Source organism: Phaenicophaeus curvirostris, chromosome 1 (assembly GCF_032191515.1).
Source record: "Phaenicophaeus curvirostris isolate KB17595 chromosome 1, BPBGC_Pcur_1.0, whole genome shotgun sequence".
In the NCBI taxonomy this organism is placed as follows: Eukaryota; Metazoa; Chordata; class Aves; order Cuculiformes; family Cuculidae; genus Phaenicophaeus; species Phaenicophaeus curvirostris.
In genome coordinates this window covers 64,014,693-64,033,323 of record NC_091392.1, presented here as the reverse complement: position 1 = coordinate 64,033,323, position 18,631 = coordinate 64,014,693, and the positions used below count along the sequence as shown (strand labels likewise).

Here is an 18,631-nt window from a genome sequence, read left to right as displayed (position 1 = left end):
ATATAATTACGTGTGGAGCATAACATGATGACTTCCTAGCTCTATCTGTATGCTGAATTAAGAATTGTTTTTTTGGGGAGAAAAATCCTCCCTTCCATTATGTGTACATTTCTTCTCTCAAACTAGGAAACTATTCGGGAAGTTTTTAACTCCCTTTCTGTCTGGCATAGCTGTCCTAATAACTTAGGTTTTATATTTTTCTGGCTGGATGCCCAACTATTCATCTGGGCAATGTTCCCATTGGAGGATTTTGTAATAATGTTGGCAACTCTGAGAAGGTTTTATTTTCTTGGGAGTTTAGCACCTGTATTGTACTTCATTAAGGAAGATTCATTGTAGACTTAAGTGAAGCTGGTTCAAGCAACATATAATTCCTGTCAAATTATTTATTTTGTGTTTTGTTCTGCATATGATACATTAAGCTGACTTAAATGCTTGAGTGATTTCTTTTCAACAAGGAATTAGTCAATCCATTGACCCGTGGCAATTACATTCTAAATATTTGGAGAAGTTTGCTTACTGACCCCGTGCACCCAATAAGTGAGGATGCCAGTTTTGAGTCTTAGTGGATATGGCTACATCATCTTCTCTTATACCAAGGAGTGAATCTTGGCTTTCTGGCCGTGTTTACATGGTGCCTTGTGGCTACAGTACTTTGGTATGTAGGATCTTTGGGGTAGACTGGGCACATCCTTTCTCCTTGGTTCATGTGTTTAGTCAGTTGCTATCTCATAAGCTGCTGCACTTACAGCTGACATCTAGCCTGTCCTATGCTTACTATGTAATTACAACATGCACTTGCATGCTAAGAGGGCTGTGCCAGATGCTCTTAGTTACCGTTTCTCCTGTTCCATATGGTACTGACTGAAGCTACAATACTACTGCAAATCCTTGCCCTTGGGACAGGCAAGATGCTAACACCCACCTAGATGTGGCTCCTGTGGAAAAACTAGCTCTGTATTACTTAAGTGAACTGACAAATGTGAGCATGAGGGCATTCACTAGCACTGGGCATACCCCTCAGAGGTGTGATGTGTGCCCATTGTCTCGTGTGTTGGCTGTACTTGAAAGAACTTGTAATATGAATGTGACTAGTGGGGTTACTTTGTGCAAAGATGAATCCCGTCATGGCTCTGAGAGCACTAATATGGCTTAATGGCCCTGATTATCCATATGTATGACCTCCTTCTGCACCTTCTGCTCATGGGCCCAGGAACTCCATCTAAGAGCCAGGGCTTCAGTCTGTCTGAGCAAAGTTCAAGTCTGCCTTTTTCTAGCTCTGTTACAGTCATACCAGTGTGGGCATGGAAGCTGCGCATTGATCCAGACTGTATGGATGGCCTTCCTGTCTGGGCTTAGATGTATGTTATTACTACGTAGCTCCCTGTCAATCATGGCTACATCTAACCCTGGTTACCATCACTGGATCTGATCCTGGCCTGCAAATCAACTTCTCAGCTTCACATTGGCCTTCCTTCATCACCACAAGCTTGTCCGCTGATCTGGATTCTGGCTTGACCCTGGCTACCATCCCTATCTTGCTTAACTTGTGTGCTGTGGGGATTGGAGCTGTGGCTGATGAGGCCCCTGCTTTGCCTTGCCGGTCATGGTGTGTCCTTTGGCTTCTGGCCTTTAAGAGAGTCACTGGTCCTTGCTGATCCCTGACAGACAGAGAACCATAGGATGTAGATGTGCAACATCCTATTGGTGTGCAACACCTGTTGGTGTCTTCTCTCTTCTTCCCATTCCCTTCTAGGAAACTTTCTGTGCCTGTAGGAGGAGCTACCACTTGTATTACTCTTGACTTTGTGCCCCAAGAGAATCATAGATGAGGTTCCTGATAAGTGTAAAAAGGTAAATTTTATTTTCCACCCATTTTCAAACATGAGAAGATGACCCACAGAATTACAGGAAACTGGTCAGCCAGCCTGATCCGTTCCTTTTGGAAGGTTGTAGAACAATCCTTGAAGCCATGACCACCCAAGTACAGTATGGATAAGGTGATTTGGAACAGTCAGCGTGGTTTTACAAAGGGTAAATCACACCTGACCAACCTGATGGCCTTTTATGAAGACATGACAGATTCTGTGGAAAAGGAGACTGTAGAAAATGTTGCTTACATTTAACAAGGCTCTTGACATGGTTTCTCATAGTATTCTTGTAGCCGAATTGGAGAGAGATGGCTTGGATAAGTGACCTACACCATGGGTGGAAAATTAGCTGACCAGCTGGGCTTGGAGGGATGCCATCTGTGATCAGTAATACAAAGTCCAGCTGGCATCTGATTACTACTGCATTCTTCCACAATTAATGCTAGGGTTTCATTGTTCACTCTTTATTAATGCGCTGGAGGATGGGATGTAATGAACCTTTGCTGGTTTGCATGGAGAAATGGCCTCCTCAGGAGACTCAAAAATAACTTAATGTGGAAGTTCACGGAAGGTGCACAGGGCATCTCCCAAAATTGGTGATGCTTGCTGCCTTCCAACAGGTGAAATTAGAGATAGTCACAAGAGCTGATTTCTAATGGTGTGATGAGGCCACGGTCCCATCAGATGCTTAAGTTCAGCTTCAGGCAGCAATCCCTTTTAGAAACTGGGCTCACATCTGCTCCAGGACTTAGTAAGGAGCCACTGCTCTGACTATCTAGTGAAGAGATGTTTGAGATGGTCAATAGGATGGAAGTCTGTTTAACAGCATGATAACAAATTTGATATGGTCAATGGCAAAATTTCCTTTGACCAGATATGAAAACAGATGTCATAAATCAGTGGCCATTTACTTCTCATAATTGTCATGACATTGTAAATCACACCCACTGTCTTGCCGAGAGTCCAGTCATACGGTGACCTGGTCCTTGTAAACTCAAAATAGAGCCAGTCATCAAGAAACCAAACCAACAACAGGACGACATGCATTACAAGGTGCTGGGGTTGGGAACTTGAAAAATGTTACCATCACATTTGGCATCGACTGTACTTGCCTTCCCAGGTGTTGTAAGTAATCTTTTTTCCTACTGATGCCTAGTTAGCTGAGTGCTAAATAGGTGCGTGTTCTGCTTCCCAATAATGAATGTTTTTCTTGGTGGCAGACATGTGGGATGTAATCTAGCCTTTATTCTAGAAGTTCTCAGTTGGTGAGAATCAGCAGCAGGCATGGTAAGTTCTGCAGCTGGGTGCCAGATTGGGGCTAAAACACTCTCAGTGGAGTGAGGGACCCTCCAACAGGGAGCGAGGGGCAGGCGGCTCCTGACTCTGGGTGGCAGCAGCTGCCATGTGGTGGAACAAAAGCAAGAAAACTCGTGGGTTGTGATAAAGACAGTTTAATAAGTGAATAAAAATTAAAAAAAAAACCCAGCTCATGCCAGCAGGCTGGTGACCAGTCAGTCTCTGAGCAACGGCTACAGAAAGACTATCCTCCGTTTTTATTGCTGAACATGGCATCATAGGGTATGGAATGTCCCTTTGGTCAGTTTGGGTCACTAGTGCTGTGTCCTCTTCCATCCTCTTGCCCACACCCACCCATTCACTGTCAGTGTGGATTGGGAAACAGAAAGATTTGAGGCTATGCAAGCACTGCTCAGCAATCACCAAAGCACTGGTGTCTTAGCAATGCTCTTTGAGTCACAAATATAAAACTTGGCACTATATAAAGAAATTTAACTCCATCCTAACTAGTTACAATACCTAGTCAAAGATGGATTGAAGTTTTCAATAGTCCAACACTATGACACTTGTCAAGGGAAAATGAAGATCCATGTGGCTCTCTGCAAGCACCTCAGTCTCAATACTGACACTTTGTAAGGAGGACACCTTCTCGTCATTAAGGCTGTGATGATAGAAACTCTTGTCTGTTGAAGTCGAAATGGATGCAGGCCTTGCAGTCTTTCTTCAGTGCTGAAGGCAAAATTAACCTCAATGTTTTCATTTAAGAAACAGTCAGAAGAGAAACATTCCTACCTTTATGGTTATATCATGGCATAAAGTGAAGGACATTCCTACAGTGTAATGGTGGGCTTGCCAAGGTATATGCTTTCTGTAATGTTGCTTTCTGTGGTTAGACACAAAAGAGATTTACAGTACTAATTAGTTCATATCACTCCTCGTGCTTCTCCATGCAGTGTTCACAGATGACTATCAATCACTAGTTTTAAAGCTGGCTTAGATTATTCGTAAAATTACTTCAGTCTTAAAATTACTGAGGTGTCTCAGAGTAAAATGAGTGAGGTTTCCAGCATTGCGGTTCGGTTCTATGTTGCTATGGCACTAATAACTCAAGCACATGGGGAACAAACCTGTGTCTGAAAGAGCGATAGGACTGTGAAAATGAGCCTGCACCATTATGCACCTCGAGCCCTTCCACGTCCCCTGGGGGATATCCTCTTTCCTTCAATCATCAATGCTACTAAAAAAGTTATAAATAGCATTCTCCTTAGAAATAAAATAATAAAATCCCTCTGCCACAGCAATACTTCTTCAATAAACTATGCAAGCCAGAAACTATAATCTTTGGAACAAAGTAATTCCACAGTAAATCACTGCAAAACATGCTCTTCAGAACAAAATGTGGAGATACATCTAATTGGGGGAAAAAAAACCCACTGTATGTTAATTGACTAAAAAAAAAAATCTCATTTACCTTTTTATACTTATCAAAAACCTTGTCCATGATCCTCTTAGGGCACAGAGGCATGAGGGATAGAAGTGGTAGCTCTTCCTACTGATACAGAAAGTTTCTTAGAAGGGAATAGCAGAAAAGAGAAGGCAGAACCAAGCCCTCATAATAGGTTTTCCCTTACACACAATTAGATATTTTTCAGAAAGAAATTAGCCTGCTGCTGTGCTCTCACTCAGTAACTTTGGACTCTGTTGACCAATATTAAGCAAAAAACTTAGAAGATAAGATTGATGGCTGATTTGAGATGAGAAAAATGATGAGTTCTTCCTTCCCCCAACACTGCAGTAAAGGCAAGGAGAAATCAGCTCTCAGGTTAGCCCACAAATTAACATATGTGTTGTTCCCAGCTAACCAGTAAAGGTGCTGATTTGTACCCTACCAGAAAGTGATGGAAGATGAAGTAAAGATGTTGTGTTTGGGCCAAGGAAAATATGAGTCTGAACAGGACATACTGTAGAGAGGTTGTTCATGGCAGTAATGGGGGAGCATCTCCTTGCTGATGTTGGATGCACTTTGTTAATCTCATAGTTTACAGTACTGTTTTTTTAATGATTTAACAGCATTGATTAAATATATACATACATGTATGCCTCTTGCACTTTAGAGACTGTCTTGAATCTCAGGTGATGCAGAAAGAAGATGCAGTGTTGCCAGAAGCACTAGAAGGAACCTAGGCGAGGAGAATTTATTGCAGGATTCACCTTTAAACTGAACCAAAATGAAGTTTTATATAGAGAGGTACTTGTTTGTGCTTGAAGGAACTAGAAAGCAGTACCAGTACAAACCTTAAAGATGTTCTTTAGTCCATAGTGTTCTCTCAGGGGGACTTCGAGGAATAGACTAAAAAATGCAGATTGGAAACAACAGGCTATAAACAGACTGGATATGAATGAAGACTAAGATAAATACTCTAGCTGTGCATGCGATCATTCTGCAAGTAAGGAGAAAAAAAAGAATGTTCTTCCTAGGTCCCATCAGGAGACAGATTGTGTCCCACTATGCAAATTCATCTTCTAGGGCATTCAATTAGAACAAAAAAAAAAGGAAAAAATACTTGATAGGCACAGCAGATGTGGTCTGCAGGTGGATAGAAGTTTTTCTAATACAAATCAGCAGGCGCTCAACAACAGCTCAACATCTGGTGGAGCAGCCCTTTAAAAAGCTATCTGCTGAATCCTAACTGGATCTGGCAGCACGCTTTACAGGAAACTTCTGCAAAACTGTCCCTAAATATAATGTGCAAGGGATTCCTTTTCCTTGCTGTTCCCAGTTCTTAGTGCAGAAGGAAAAGACAAATAGAGTCATTATACCAATATTAAAACAGCAAAGATCATCTATTTTCAAGTGTGATCAACACAGCAAGAAAAACATGACAGCAGGACAGCAAAAACTGTATAGGTAGAAAAAAATGCAGGCTTTTTCTGTTCATGATCACAACTGGCTTGCGGAAACATATTGGCAAAAGGAAAACTGTCAGGTCTTATCAACATGGAATAATTAGTTCAGTGGCAGTTATCCTCAGGATATGTCAGGGTCTGTAATACATTTGTAATTTTTCAAGGTCCGTAAGCAAATGAACTTTAAGGTAGTTTGCAGTTTGGGTTCAATGATGCATATTCAGCAGGTTGCTGTTATTTTAAACTACTCTCTGCAGTTCTAGTCTCCAGTGTATTAACTTCATATTGATTTTGCCAATATTGGAATCTCTTTGATAAATTGCCGTGACTGATAAATTTGCCACTGTCCATTCAGACACCTGCTCAGAGGAAAATACCTACAAGGAGCAGCATTATGGCTACAAGGAGTATCCACAGGGAACAGCACGAAAAGTCTGAAGACCATCTGCTCTGTAGAAGAAGCAGTCTGGATATATGCATAAATGTCACAAGTTAACATCAAACCTCTTTCTGTGGTTGTGCTGGCTTGGTGCTGACCTGCATAGCAGAGAACCAAATATGACTGTCTTCGGTACCATCTGCTTCACCTGTGGGCACCTCCAGCAACTACAATATAAATGGGTGGCTCATCAGAAGACTCAAGGAAAAGACTTTCCAAAGGGAGACCTGGTGTTGCTTTTCAGCATTTTTGCTGTGTATCTCACGCAGCTAACTGTTTTGAGGTACAAGTACATCCACAGCAAATTTCTTCTCTGATAAGACCTTAAACAGCTACAAACAAGACTTTAAACATGCATGAGTCTGTAAGCCTTACATTTTAAAATGCTTCTATGACAAAAAGATGCACTCTTTATAGAAAGAACATCGGAAAGAGAATGAATAAAGCACAAATTCATGACATATTTTAATATATGGATGTGTAAATAAGGCTAGTTCTAATGGTTTAATGGCTCTTTAAACTCTTGATTCTGTGGCATTAATGTTGACAAATGTCTTTACATTCTGCTGTAACAACATATGTTCTGGGTAAGTCACTGCTGTCTCTCACACAGACATATTTCAAAACCACTTCACCCTGATACAATGAGTGAGATGGATGAGATACTTATTAATGACTGTATCATGAGGATACTTGTGCTAGATTTATTTGTGAACACTAGTCCCAGAATGCTTTTGACTTGTATTAATTTGGAACTGGGATGATAGGTTTCCATACACAGTGTAAAGAAAGGCTCTCAGGGAAAAAAAACAGAGTAAGATGAGAAGTCCCACTGCTGTCTGGTGGTGCACTCTGTGCTGGGTTACTGCAAGTGGATTGAAGCTTTTCTGTGCTTATGGGATGTTTTGTTCCAAGGGAGATAAGAAATTGCAGGGAGCTGTTTTGCAACATTTTGATGAGAACCTTGCTTTCTCCATTGGCCTTTGTGTTGGGAACAGAAGGGTCAAATACACAGTCAATGATGACTAGGCGCATGGGTGCTATAGCTGCAAGTGATGTTTCCTATACGAAGCTCATCAGAGGTCTTCCTGGGATTTCAGCAGAAGAAATCCCTCCTGTCTTTCTATAGCCCTGTCTGTTTTGTAACTCTTTTTTGATTGTTATGTACATTCATGATTGATTCTGATGTGGATATAATTTACAGAAAGCACAAAGTGGATTGAAAATGTGCTGATTTACTTCTTGAAGCTTCTCTTTTTAAAGATCAGTGGTGACTGCTTCACGCATAAACTTGAAATTAGCAAATAGGTACGTTTCTGGAAGGCTCCTGGTTTTTAGTCATGCTGAGATGTCTCTCTGGTTCTCACTCTAGCCAATGTCTTAATGAGAGAGTGTCTGGGAGGAAATCTGGAGTGTGAAACATCGTAACAGCATTCTAATGGTTTCTTACTTGATTAATAAAATGCTTATGTGATTTTTTTTTTCTGATAATAGGTATAAAATTTAATATGGGCTGTCAGTGGCAACGTTTTGACAGTGGGGAGGCTGTGGGGGGTGGGATGAAGTGGTGGCTCTGTGGGAGGAGGCCAGGGGATGCCCTGGCTCCAGATGGGTCCACAATGCATGCACCGCAGGACACAGTGGAGCCTACCATCCAAACTGGTGGTTCTTCTTGGAAAAATATTTAAGAAGGAGTAGAAAACACTAAAGGAAGAAAGGGGGAGGAAATGAAAGAGTGAGAAACAGCACATGGAACATCAGTTAGAGGAAGAGGTGCTCCATAGTGGAGCAGATATTCCTGAAGTAACTGCTGCCATGAAGTACCCACGCTGGAGAGATACTTCCTCAGAGGACCTGTGGCCTGTGGATGAGCCCATGCTGAAACAGGTACACCCCAAAGAGACTGCATCCTGCATGTCAGTGGCCTCATAGTCTTCCTTTACAACTTCTGATGAGTAATTTTGCCTTGTCTCTCACTTTTTGTAAGAGAAAAGCTGGAGGCAGTGAGGGGGTCACAGGCCCTTGCTGCAGAAAAGGAGCTGTGTGGCTGAGATGGGCCAGTGACAAAATTGCTAGCAGCACGAACACATTTAGCATTTCTTCTGATGGGACAGAGACTGGACAAATCACTGACTTAGTATAACTGTAAAGTAGTAATAGAATTGCTGATCTGGCATTAATATATTTAGCCAATTGCTATTTAACATCTGGTAGACCATAGGGTTGACGTTGCAAAAACTGTGGTTAAAACAGATGTAGAGTGAGGGTGGAGCGATCTATTATCTCTATATGAGCCTGGGAAGCTGACCTCTTAGGAAGGCAGCTGCCAGATGCGGATGGAGCGATGGTTTGCTTTTGGATTGGATTCAGAGCTGACTCCTCAGGGATGATGAACAGTCTAGCTGCATAAATGAGGAAGTACAGAAGGTCACAGGTGACAAAAACTCAGAGGATAAAAGAGAAAATCAAAGACCAAGAGGTAGGCTCAGCAGAATAGGGTCAGCATTAAAGATCCTGCTGTCTGGGAAGCCACAGCTATGAAGGAAAGAATCTCCAGGCCACCTTGACTCATGAGAGAGGACAACCCTCATGACTGTGTACTATAAGGGCCAATAGCTGCATCTTGCAGACCTTCTTGAACAGGAAGAACTAAGGATTTTGGGAGTGCTTGTCATGCTGATAACACTGCTTTGCTAATATTTATCATACATGCATACTTGCTAAGTTTATCATAGTTACATACTTGTTAGATTTAGGCAAACATAACTGGCATAGTCGTGTGCCATAATTTCCTTGGCCCTGTAGTACTTGAGTTTATTGGGCAATTTCTCAGAGTAGGAGACTGCAAACCATTTGGGCTGGAGCCTAGAGATGCAGAGACACCATGTGAAGTGAGAAACAGACAGACACCCAGACTATGCAGCCTGTGAAGCTGTCTTTGAAGACTGGAAGGGTATTAAAGGGGCACGTACACCACTTATAATAAATCTGAGGGGACTTATTCTGCCTTTCACAGTTAATAAACTCATTTCTACCTTACTGTAAGGAAGAAAGATATTTTCCTAAAAGAAGGGGAAAGACATTCTACAGTCACTGGCTGACAGTGGGGAACTAGCCTGCCTGGGAATTGCAGTAACTTGAAATAAAAGGAATTACTGTACAAAAGGATTAAAATGAAGAGCACAAAATTATTGTAAAAACGGGTTTCAGAAAGGAGCAATCCCAAGACAGCGGAGTGAGAAAAGACAGAAACTGTACAGGAAGGAAAACAAAAAAAAAGTGTTTGGGCTGCAGAATGTCCAGTGAAATTATAGTCTAGTGTTAAACAGGGCTCTGGATATCACTGCTAAATCCACTAGATGACAGTGTGGAGACTGCATTGAGCCCAACAGAATATCCGTCCTTTACGGGGCTGTTGGCATTGTCTGATTTCTCTCTGCTATAAAATCAAAGTTTGCAATGTGCCTCTTCTTGTAGCCAGAGGCTTCATGTATGTCCATGCAGAGAAGGTGGTCTTAGTATTAACAATAAAAGTAACACTGGCATGAAAGAATTAACTGTCACTTCTCCAGCACTGGCTGGTTTGTTTTTTTCCTAGACCTAGAGATCTGGGGGCTTGGATTAAAATGGGGAGTGATAATGGAAAGTAGGCTGAAGGATGATGGGACAACCGCCATCTCTCCGCTTTGCCTCGCATCCTTGCAGTCACTCAGGGGACAGGCCGGTTGAAATAAGACAAGAGGTAATGGTTTTGAATTAAAATAACGTAGATTTATATTATATTTAAGGAATAAACTTTTATGATGAGGGTGGTGAAACACTGGAATTGTTTACTAAGAGAGGCCATAGATGTCTTGTCCCTGAAAACATTCAAGGTCAGGTTGGATGGGGCTCGGAGCAACCTGATCTTGTTGAAGATGCCCCTGCTCATTGCTGGGGGGCTTGGACTAGATGATCTTTAAAAGTCCCTTCACACCTAAACTATTCTATGATTCTGTGCTTTTGTTTGCACACCGTGAGCTATCCCCATTGCTGCCTCAGTGCATTCCTCGGTGCTTGGCACAGCCATCCCCCAGAGACCACTGACTGACACAGCAAAGAAAAAGCTGCAAGGAAGAGAGCAGAAGACAGAGAGTTGACAAGGATTAGATGTGTGGTACAGTTTTGGCTTCTGTGGCTTTTCCAGGTATGTATATAGTGGTCAAAACAATGTAAGAACACCTGGGGAACACAGCAAGTTTCCTTTCCTAGCACAGGTTTCTCCTCACAGTCTCTTTCCAGCTAGGATGTGGTGTGACCCACTGTGCAGATATTACTCCTGTAGCTGTGGTGTGAAGGACCACTGAAAGTTATGACCAAATATTTAATACTTAACTGGGATTTACACTACAGAAAAAATAAAATTGAAGCAAAGACTGTACATGAAGCAAAATCAGTGCAAACTAGGTTAATGTAAATAAAGTTATACATATATGTAATGTAATTTTAATGACAGTTCTCTCTGTTTTGAAAATGTGCTGTCAGTAAAATGGCAAGATACAAGCTAATGAGTCTGCAAATCTTGGATGCTGTGATTAGCCTTGCATTAAGTTGATAGATGTGATTTTTATTGATTAGTGCTCTCAAATACCCTTCATTTTGTAGGACATCACACATTCTCACCCCAATATTGTCTGTTTCACACCAGTTCTGTGGGTTGCTCCTTCCCTTTTCTTGCAACGTTAATGGCTTTTAGTCGCTCTTCTGCAGTCCAGCCCAGAGAGGTTACAGTGGTGCCTTCTTGTGGTGGCCTCCCAGGGGCAGGAGTGCTGGGGGGGAGTGGGTGTTACAAACCATCTGGTGGGAGGGCACAAACCAGATTACTGTCTGTGGGGCTGAGGTGATCTGCCCCATCCCTTCTGCTCCATTTCACCCTATTAAAAAGTGCCTTAGTTTGAGAGGTGAAATATTAATCTGTTGTGCCATTTATTGTAGTGCAGCTTACTATCCACTGGAATCTCAAACTGCCCTGAGTTCATCTTAGCCTGATACAGACGCCTTGAAACTGGAATTTCTCATTTGTTCTGGTGATTTTATAACAGCCAGGGTTTCAGGATTTTTGATTAACGTGCTGCAGAAACTTGTCATTATGTGGGATGACATGAAATTCCACGAGTGAGAATGGGTAGCTTTGCTTTTGCTCTGCATTTTCTTTCCATTTAGGGGAAGATTTGTCAGTCTAATTTTCCTGACCACTCTTTTTGTAACTAGAAAGAGGAAAAGAAATACTGTGAGTGATCTCACTTAGTAACCACCAATCCACGAGTCTTTCATGGCCTTCAGATCAGGCAGCTGTGGAAAGGAGGATTTAAAATCAGGATGTCTGTGAATCTTTCTTTTCATCTAAATTAACCATGCATTGCAATTTCATAAACAATTATTTCAGTCTCTTTACTTCTTGAACCCAGTTTTATTTATCATTAAAGGCTTGCTTTGAACATAAAACTATTAAGATGCCCTTTATTAGAATGGCTAACTGCAGCTCTCTTTCTAATGAATTTTTTGCTTTATGACTTGCTGCCTGAGTTTGGGCTCTTAGTTTAAATCACACAATTGATTCAGTGTTCAAAGTCAGTTTATCAGACCGTAGCTTTATGAAATTGCCTGCCAGCGGAGCAGTCTAGGCAGTGAAAAATTAGGGTGGAAAACAAAGCAGCCCTGTTATTTTTCTAAATTGCAAAACGTTTGGGGGCTGTTTCTGCAACATTTAAACTGCATAAGGGAGGGGAGCCCAACAAAGCCAAAAGCAAGCAATCCTCTGGAGTGACACTGCTTCTCTCTGGAATGGCTAATGAACAGCCAAGGACCGTAGCAGCTTTCTGACCAGTTTGTCATGTGACAGGCTCCCTTTTCCTATTTTTCCAATGAGATGTCTGCAAACATCCCAGGAAAGGCCCCAGGAAAGCCATTGTTTGTGCTATGAATGATGAGTGGTGAGTTGCCGTGCCTGTCCTATAAAACTATGCAGCAGTGAAAGACATTTTATTAGATATTGGTAGTTGAAATGACAATGAGAGGCGTCATCCAAGAGGATGAGGTTGTGATAGACACTTAAGGAAAAATGCTTGTCTTCCCTTAGCTAGCCTGGTCTCGCCCGTGGTGCCGGAGACATCAAGGGATGATAAGAAGAGGGGCATTTAAAACTGTGCTAGGCACAGAGCTGGGGGTGGTGTATATATGGGATATACGTGGTCCTGCAGTCAAGTGTAAAAGCTCACCTGCCTCTGCATTAGGCAATCCAGGGACTCATCACCTGGATTATCAAGTTTATCTGCTTTTTATTTTCAATGTTATCAGCCACAGAATCTTGGCTGGGCCAAGGACTGGCTTCCGGCTCGCTGCAGTGGTTTGTAGACAGGAACAGAATTTCATAGAATCATAGAATAACCAGGTTGGAAGAGACCCGCCGGATCATTGAGTTCAACCATTCCTATCAAACACTAAACCATGCCCCTTAGCACCTCGTCCACCCATGCCTTAAACACCTCCAGGGAAGGGGACTCAACCACCTCCCTGGGCAGCCTGTTCCAGCACCCAATGACCCTTTCTGTGAAAAATTTTTTCCTAATGTCCAGCCTAAATCTCCCCTGGCGGAGCTTGAGGCCATTCCCTCTTGTCCTGTCCCCTGTCACTTGGGAGAAGAGCCCAGCACCCTCCTCTCTACAACCTCCTTTCAGGTAGTTGTAGAGAGCAATGAGGTCTCCCCTCAGCCTCCTCTTCTCCAGGCTAAACAACCCCAGCTCTCTCAGCCGCTCCTCGTGAGACCTGTTCTCCAGCCCCCTCACCAGCAAAAGCAATACCTTGATCCTTTAGCAAAAGCAATACCACCTTGTAAAACCTCTTGGTACTTCTGGATGAAGTATTGTCATGGTAAGTGCTTCCTGAATGTGCGCAGCCTTAATTTCAGGTAGCTGGGCATTGCAAGGAAAGCCTGATCGTATGGTGCTGCAGTATAAACTTAAAAGTACTCCTGGACTGCACAATGCTGCCAAAATCATTTTAATTTGCCAACAGAACAAAGAAATAAGTATGGAGAAAACACTGGGTTTTGAAGAAATATCTCATTTTATGTCTTCTCAGAGAAAAATTATTCATGTTAAATATACATCAGATCTATATACAATTTTTAGCCACTTTTTATTGATTTTCTTTTACTTCTTTTAGAATTAAATTGAGGTTTGTTTAATAAAACTGCGTATAATTCAGTGTCTTGGTGCTGAAATAAAAAGCACTGGATTGCTATTTATGAAAATATCTTTATTTGAAAGCCACAGGAGAAAGAATAATGACACAAACTGTGGTAAGAAAAGCAGGGCTATAATGCAGAGGATGAGTCCCATAAAAATAAGTTGCTCTAGTGAAGAGGAGACTGATAGCTACCTAGGATATTAGGAAAAGTACTTTTGTTATTAGGGGAGGCTCCAAGGCAAATGTGCAGGTAGAAATGTTGGCGGTCACCTAGTTCAACTCACATGGCAGGCTTTGATACTATAAAAGGTAATTTCTAGAGCTGAATGAAAAACAGATGAAGAAAACCTCAATGTAGCATTAGTTTTAATGTAAATTGGAATGCAAATATGAAATGCTTTCACCTCAAGATTTTGTTCTTGAAATGCTGAAAATTTACATCCAAACAATGCAGCCTGACATTGCTGAAAGGGAAACACATTTTGCTGTAGCTTCTTATGAAATTACAGTAACACAAACCAAATTCTGGTTTTAGATAAGCTAGTGCAACCCCACTTCAAGTCAATTTGTTGTGATTGATAAGAGAATGTGGCTCTACAACAAATGAACATTGCTGCACTGTATAATAACCACGTGGATAATTTCAAGACCAAGTAATATTATCTGGAAAAGTAGTTCTTAATTTTAAACATGTTTGCATGTTTGCTTAATTTGTTGCATACAGCTTTTCCAATATCGTGTATTGCATCTTGGATCTTGCTTTTCAGCAACCCAATGCTCTCTATAATGCAGAATTTCCAGGTCAGGCACCTTTTCCACAGCACTATGAAAGTCCTGTGGCCCTCACAATGCAACATCCATGTTGTTTAAATAAAGAACACACTAAATTATGGCAGGGGAACAAAGACATTAAGAAGGAATGGAGATTGGCATTCTAGTTTGTGTCATGCAAGACACAGCAATCAACAGTAGAAGTATTTCAGAATTAAACATTTTGGTTCACTTAGAAGAATATTGAACTTTACATCATCTTAAGTATATTCCTCATTGAGTTCAATGAAGATAATATTTCATTTTGATTATTCCAATTGTAAACTGAAATTTTTCCCACTGAAAAATATTTATTATGTAAAAGTAGCTTTTATATCAGGTTATACCATAACTGTTCAGTTCCCAAAAGACTTTAAATTGACTGTTCCTATTAGCAGTACAAAGCCCATACTATCGAAAATACAACCTGTTGTCTTTGATCTTATTTGATTTTCATCAGAAAGAAGAAAAAAATTATCAAGACTCCTCTGAACGGTAATTAAACTTTGTCCTCCTGTTGACCCAGTTATCAAAAGCCACTTCCCCATGTGAACTGGAAAAATCAAAGACTGATATGACAGAAGTGATGCATCTAGGTTCAGAAACTAGCATGTAGTAACTCTGCTATTCTAATTGGCAAAAAAAAATCAGAAATATATTACTTACCAATTTGATGGTAGTTGATGAAAAATGTGTATCAGCAAACCCAGAAAGAGTCATAATGCATTACTTCTAATTAGAACCTTAGAACTTCTGGTGTTGCTTTAAAATTTTCTGAAAAACAAATAAACAAAGAGCTAGTTAAAGTAGTCAGAATTGTTTTGCCTCCTATCTAAGGAACCTATCCAATTATCTAAGCTTGCAACAAGCCTTGCACTACCTGACAAGGAAGGTGTGGAAGTCCTTGAGAAAAGCCATCTAGTAGAAGAAGACAGGGAACGGTTTTAAAAAAAAGAGTTCATTCATGATCCATTTCAGGAAAAAAAAAGTTTGGGAGATCTGGCCTGGAATCAGGTAGAGCAAAGCAGAAGGTAGCTGCCTGGAAGGAGAAGGCCTGGAGGGGTGGGATGTTGAAAAATCTGAGGAAAGGAGTTGCGTGCAGGTCTTGCTTTTTTCCTTATCTTTGTATAATTTCTTGATCTTAAGAGTAAAGCTTGTGTTTTGATATTTCTCTAAAGGTTCTGTGAGTAACATCTATTACATCACCCATGAACAGGGCAAGCAGACTCGGCCTGGGTTCGCCACCTGAGGTGTTCTTGGGATTTGCAGAAGCTGCAGCTATAATATAAATGTGCAGGTGCTTGCTTTCTACGTTAGGTATCTGAAGTACATCAAGTTGTTGCCTGCAGAGCATTTACTCAGCATAGGAGCTAAGAGCCCTGGATGTGAAGGGTGCAAAGTTGAGGAAGAGCCAGACCTATTTGCACAAACACCTGAAAATCAAAGTTTTGGGTCAGCATTGTCACTTCTGCAGATGGAGCTTATCCAGGGCTTTACCTGGATTAAAGTTCATTCATTCTGGTTGGATACTGTGGGAGTAGATCATAAATGGACTAACAGACAGGTGATAGCATTGAACTATTAAAACCTGCAAATCATGCTATGTGTGCCTGTTCTGGATTTAAATTTGTTAATATAAATTAACTATGAGATTGTCATCAAAGTGAAAAGATGGAGTATTTATAGAAGAGGCGCAAAGTGGTGTGATCTAAAAATAAAGTAGATTGGGTTGAATAAGAGGAAAAATGGGGCCAAACCTTCTAACTATCTCCAGCTTGCATGTTTTGATGATCATTTGGCTGGGTTTGTTCTCCAGTGCTGCAAAATATTATGAGATCAAAAAGACTGACCCATATGGAAATTTCTGTTGGAGAATAAAAGTTGCTGCTGCTGCTTTTTTAACACCAGCGAGGTTTGATAACAGTGGAAATTACAGAAGCATAGAAAAATGCAGCTGAAGAAAACTATTTGTGGAGAACTTCTTTTTCCAACATATCTTTCAAGTATACATATGATGCTTCTGTTGGCCACTGACACCAGGGGTAGAGGTCTATGGGGGCAGGAAAATGCCATGAAAAGAAGTACATGAAATCTGTTAAGATTTCCTCTAAAAATGTATAAATTACTCCATTCCCAAGGAAATATGCTGAAAAATTTCAGCTGAAATTGAAAAAATTCACTTGCAGTATGTTGAAACAAATCCAAACAAAATATACACCACCTACTTGTAAGTTTTAGATTCTGAAAGGTTTTAAATAAATACAGACACTAAGTGGAAGCAAAACTTTTTTTTCATGTCTTGGCTAATTAAATAGACTTTGTGTTGTATCAAGATACTACTTAGATCTTCTTACATGGAAATGTGATATGCAAAAGAAAAACTTTCCAAAGTTGGAAGTCCAAGTGAGGATATAAAAAAATCTCTGGTATGTACCTGAACAATCTAAAGTAATTTTTAGATTGAAGTAATAAATGTTAGGTGTCCTGTGAATGGAGGTAGATGTTAAAATTTTTCCCAGGTTTATATTACTCGAAGAATATTTTCTCTGTATCTGCTACAGAGACACTGAGGTAAAACAGTTTATTATTTTAGCTGAGGAAATAGGTTTCTTTTCTAGTAATAGTAATTTATTGCAGTACCTATCTGTCAAGATGGTCCTAGTAATTATCACTCCCTATCACAATGGAAATCAGATCTCTTGTTGCTGTATTCCTAATACATCTTTGGTTGGGATGTGAGTGGGAAGTCAAGCTGAATACTGATGCGTAAGGCAGTACTGTGTTTTAAGCCTGTCTTAAATTCCTTGGCATCACTTTCACAAACAATTTGAAAGAATGACTGGGTTTGATGTGGGATCTCCAGTCTTTAATTCACACTATTACTTCTGTGCATTTCTTTAGTTCCTATTATTTAGTTACTAAATTCTGAGTTCAGTCAGTTTAAAAAAAAAATAAAATCTAGTTTTCCTTCTATCCCTGGTTAGGGAGAAAAACAAGACATCTGGTACTGTCATCATTTTTCCATACTGACACTTCACAAAATGTATTCCTCTACGTGAAATCCTAGTCTTGCTGCTAACAATGGAAAAAGTTATTAGAGTAATGATTTCAGCCTCGTAGAGAAGATATACTTCCTTGTGTTCTCTTTTTTTCTCATTTTTACAGTTTTCTGTTGTTCTCTTCTCCAGCTTTAAGATAATGAAGTTTTTTTTATTATTCAAGAAATGTAGATTTTCTTTAAGGGAAAAGCAGTGTTGCTTCTGCGTGTTTGATAGTCTCATGGAAACAAACAACATAAATGACTTTAATATGATTTCTCTTTTCTGACTACATTGTGTTTGTAAATAGTCATTCTGACCAAACAACAAGATAACAGTTGTAGTATATCAGAACAAAGGTCTGTATACCCTATCAGATATATTATATATCTAACCTAGACAGTGACAGAGAGTAAAGAAAAAGTCCAGGGCAATCTTGGATTCATATTTTTTCCAAGTTTCTCCATCAGTTTCCAAAAGTTTCTTACCTAGAGAGTTGCTGATCTGTAGATTGTATCTACGTCATCTTGTTCAGCTGCTCTTGACAGACCTTTCTTCCATGAACTTGTCTAGCAGCTTTTGGAATTTATCTATACCTTGGACATCCAAACAAAACACGATGTTACATCCTGTAATGCAATTAGGCACTGCATGTGAATGTGCTTTCTTTCATTTGTTTTTGACCTGCTGCCTGATGGTTTCATTTAGTGTCCCACAGTTCTTTTTTCTTGAAAAATAATAACTAATTATTCCCTCACCACCTGCTCCATGTGTTTTGTGCTCTCTCACGTCCTAAGTAATCTCTTTTCCAAGCTGAGGAAATGAAATATCTTCATTTCCTTTTACAACAGAAACTATTTCCTATTTCTGACCAATCTGACTCTCCTTATCTGCACACTTTCTAGTTCCCATTTTTTAAGTGACCAGATTGTCATACAAGATTTGGTACACCACAGCTTTATAGAGTACCAAATGATAGTTTCTATTCTCTTCCTGGTCTATTTGATAGTTTGGGAGTAGGAAGCTCCATCTTCCTGAGAATT

At 40.4% G+C, this 18,631-nt stretch overlaps 2 protein-coding genes across 2 annotated transcripts in view; one reads left to right on the top strand and one right to left on the bottom strand.

Annotated features, from left to right (window-relative positions):
* RESF1 (retroelement silencing factor 1) overlaps nt 1-8,004 on the top strand; it is a 49,400-nt gene extending 41,396 nt beyond the window's left edge. Inside the window, exon 5 of the mRNA XM_069860058.1 lies at nt 6,430-8,004. Coding sequence (XP_069716159.1) covers nt 6,430-6,512 — 83 coding nt within the window. The 3' untranslated portion in view covers nt 6,513-8,004. The remainder of the gene's footprint in view (nt 1-6,429) is intronic.
* Nucleotides 1-18,631, bottom strand: part of AMN1 (antagonist of mitotic exit network 1 homolog) — a 469,636-nt gene that overhangs the window by 116,828 nt on the left and 334,177 nt on the right. The gene's annotated exons all lie outside the window — the stretch shown is intronic.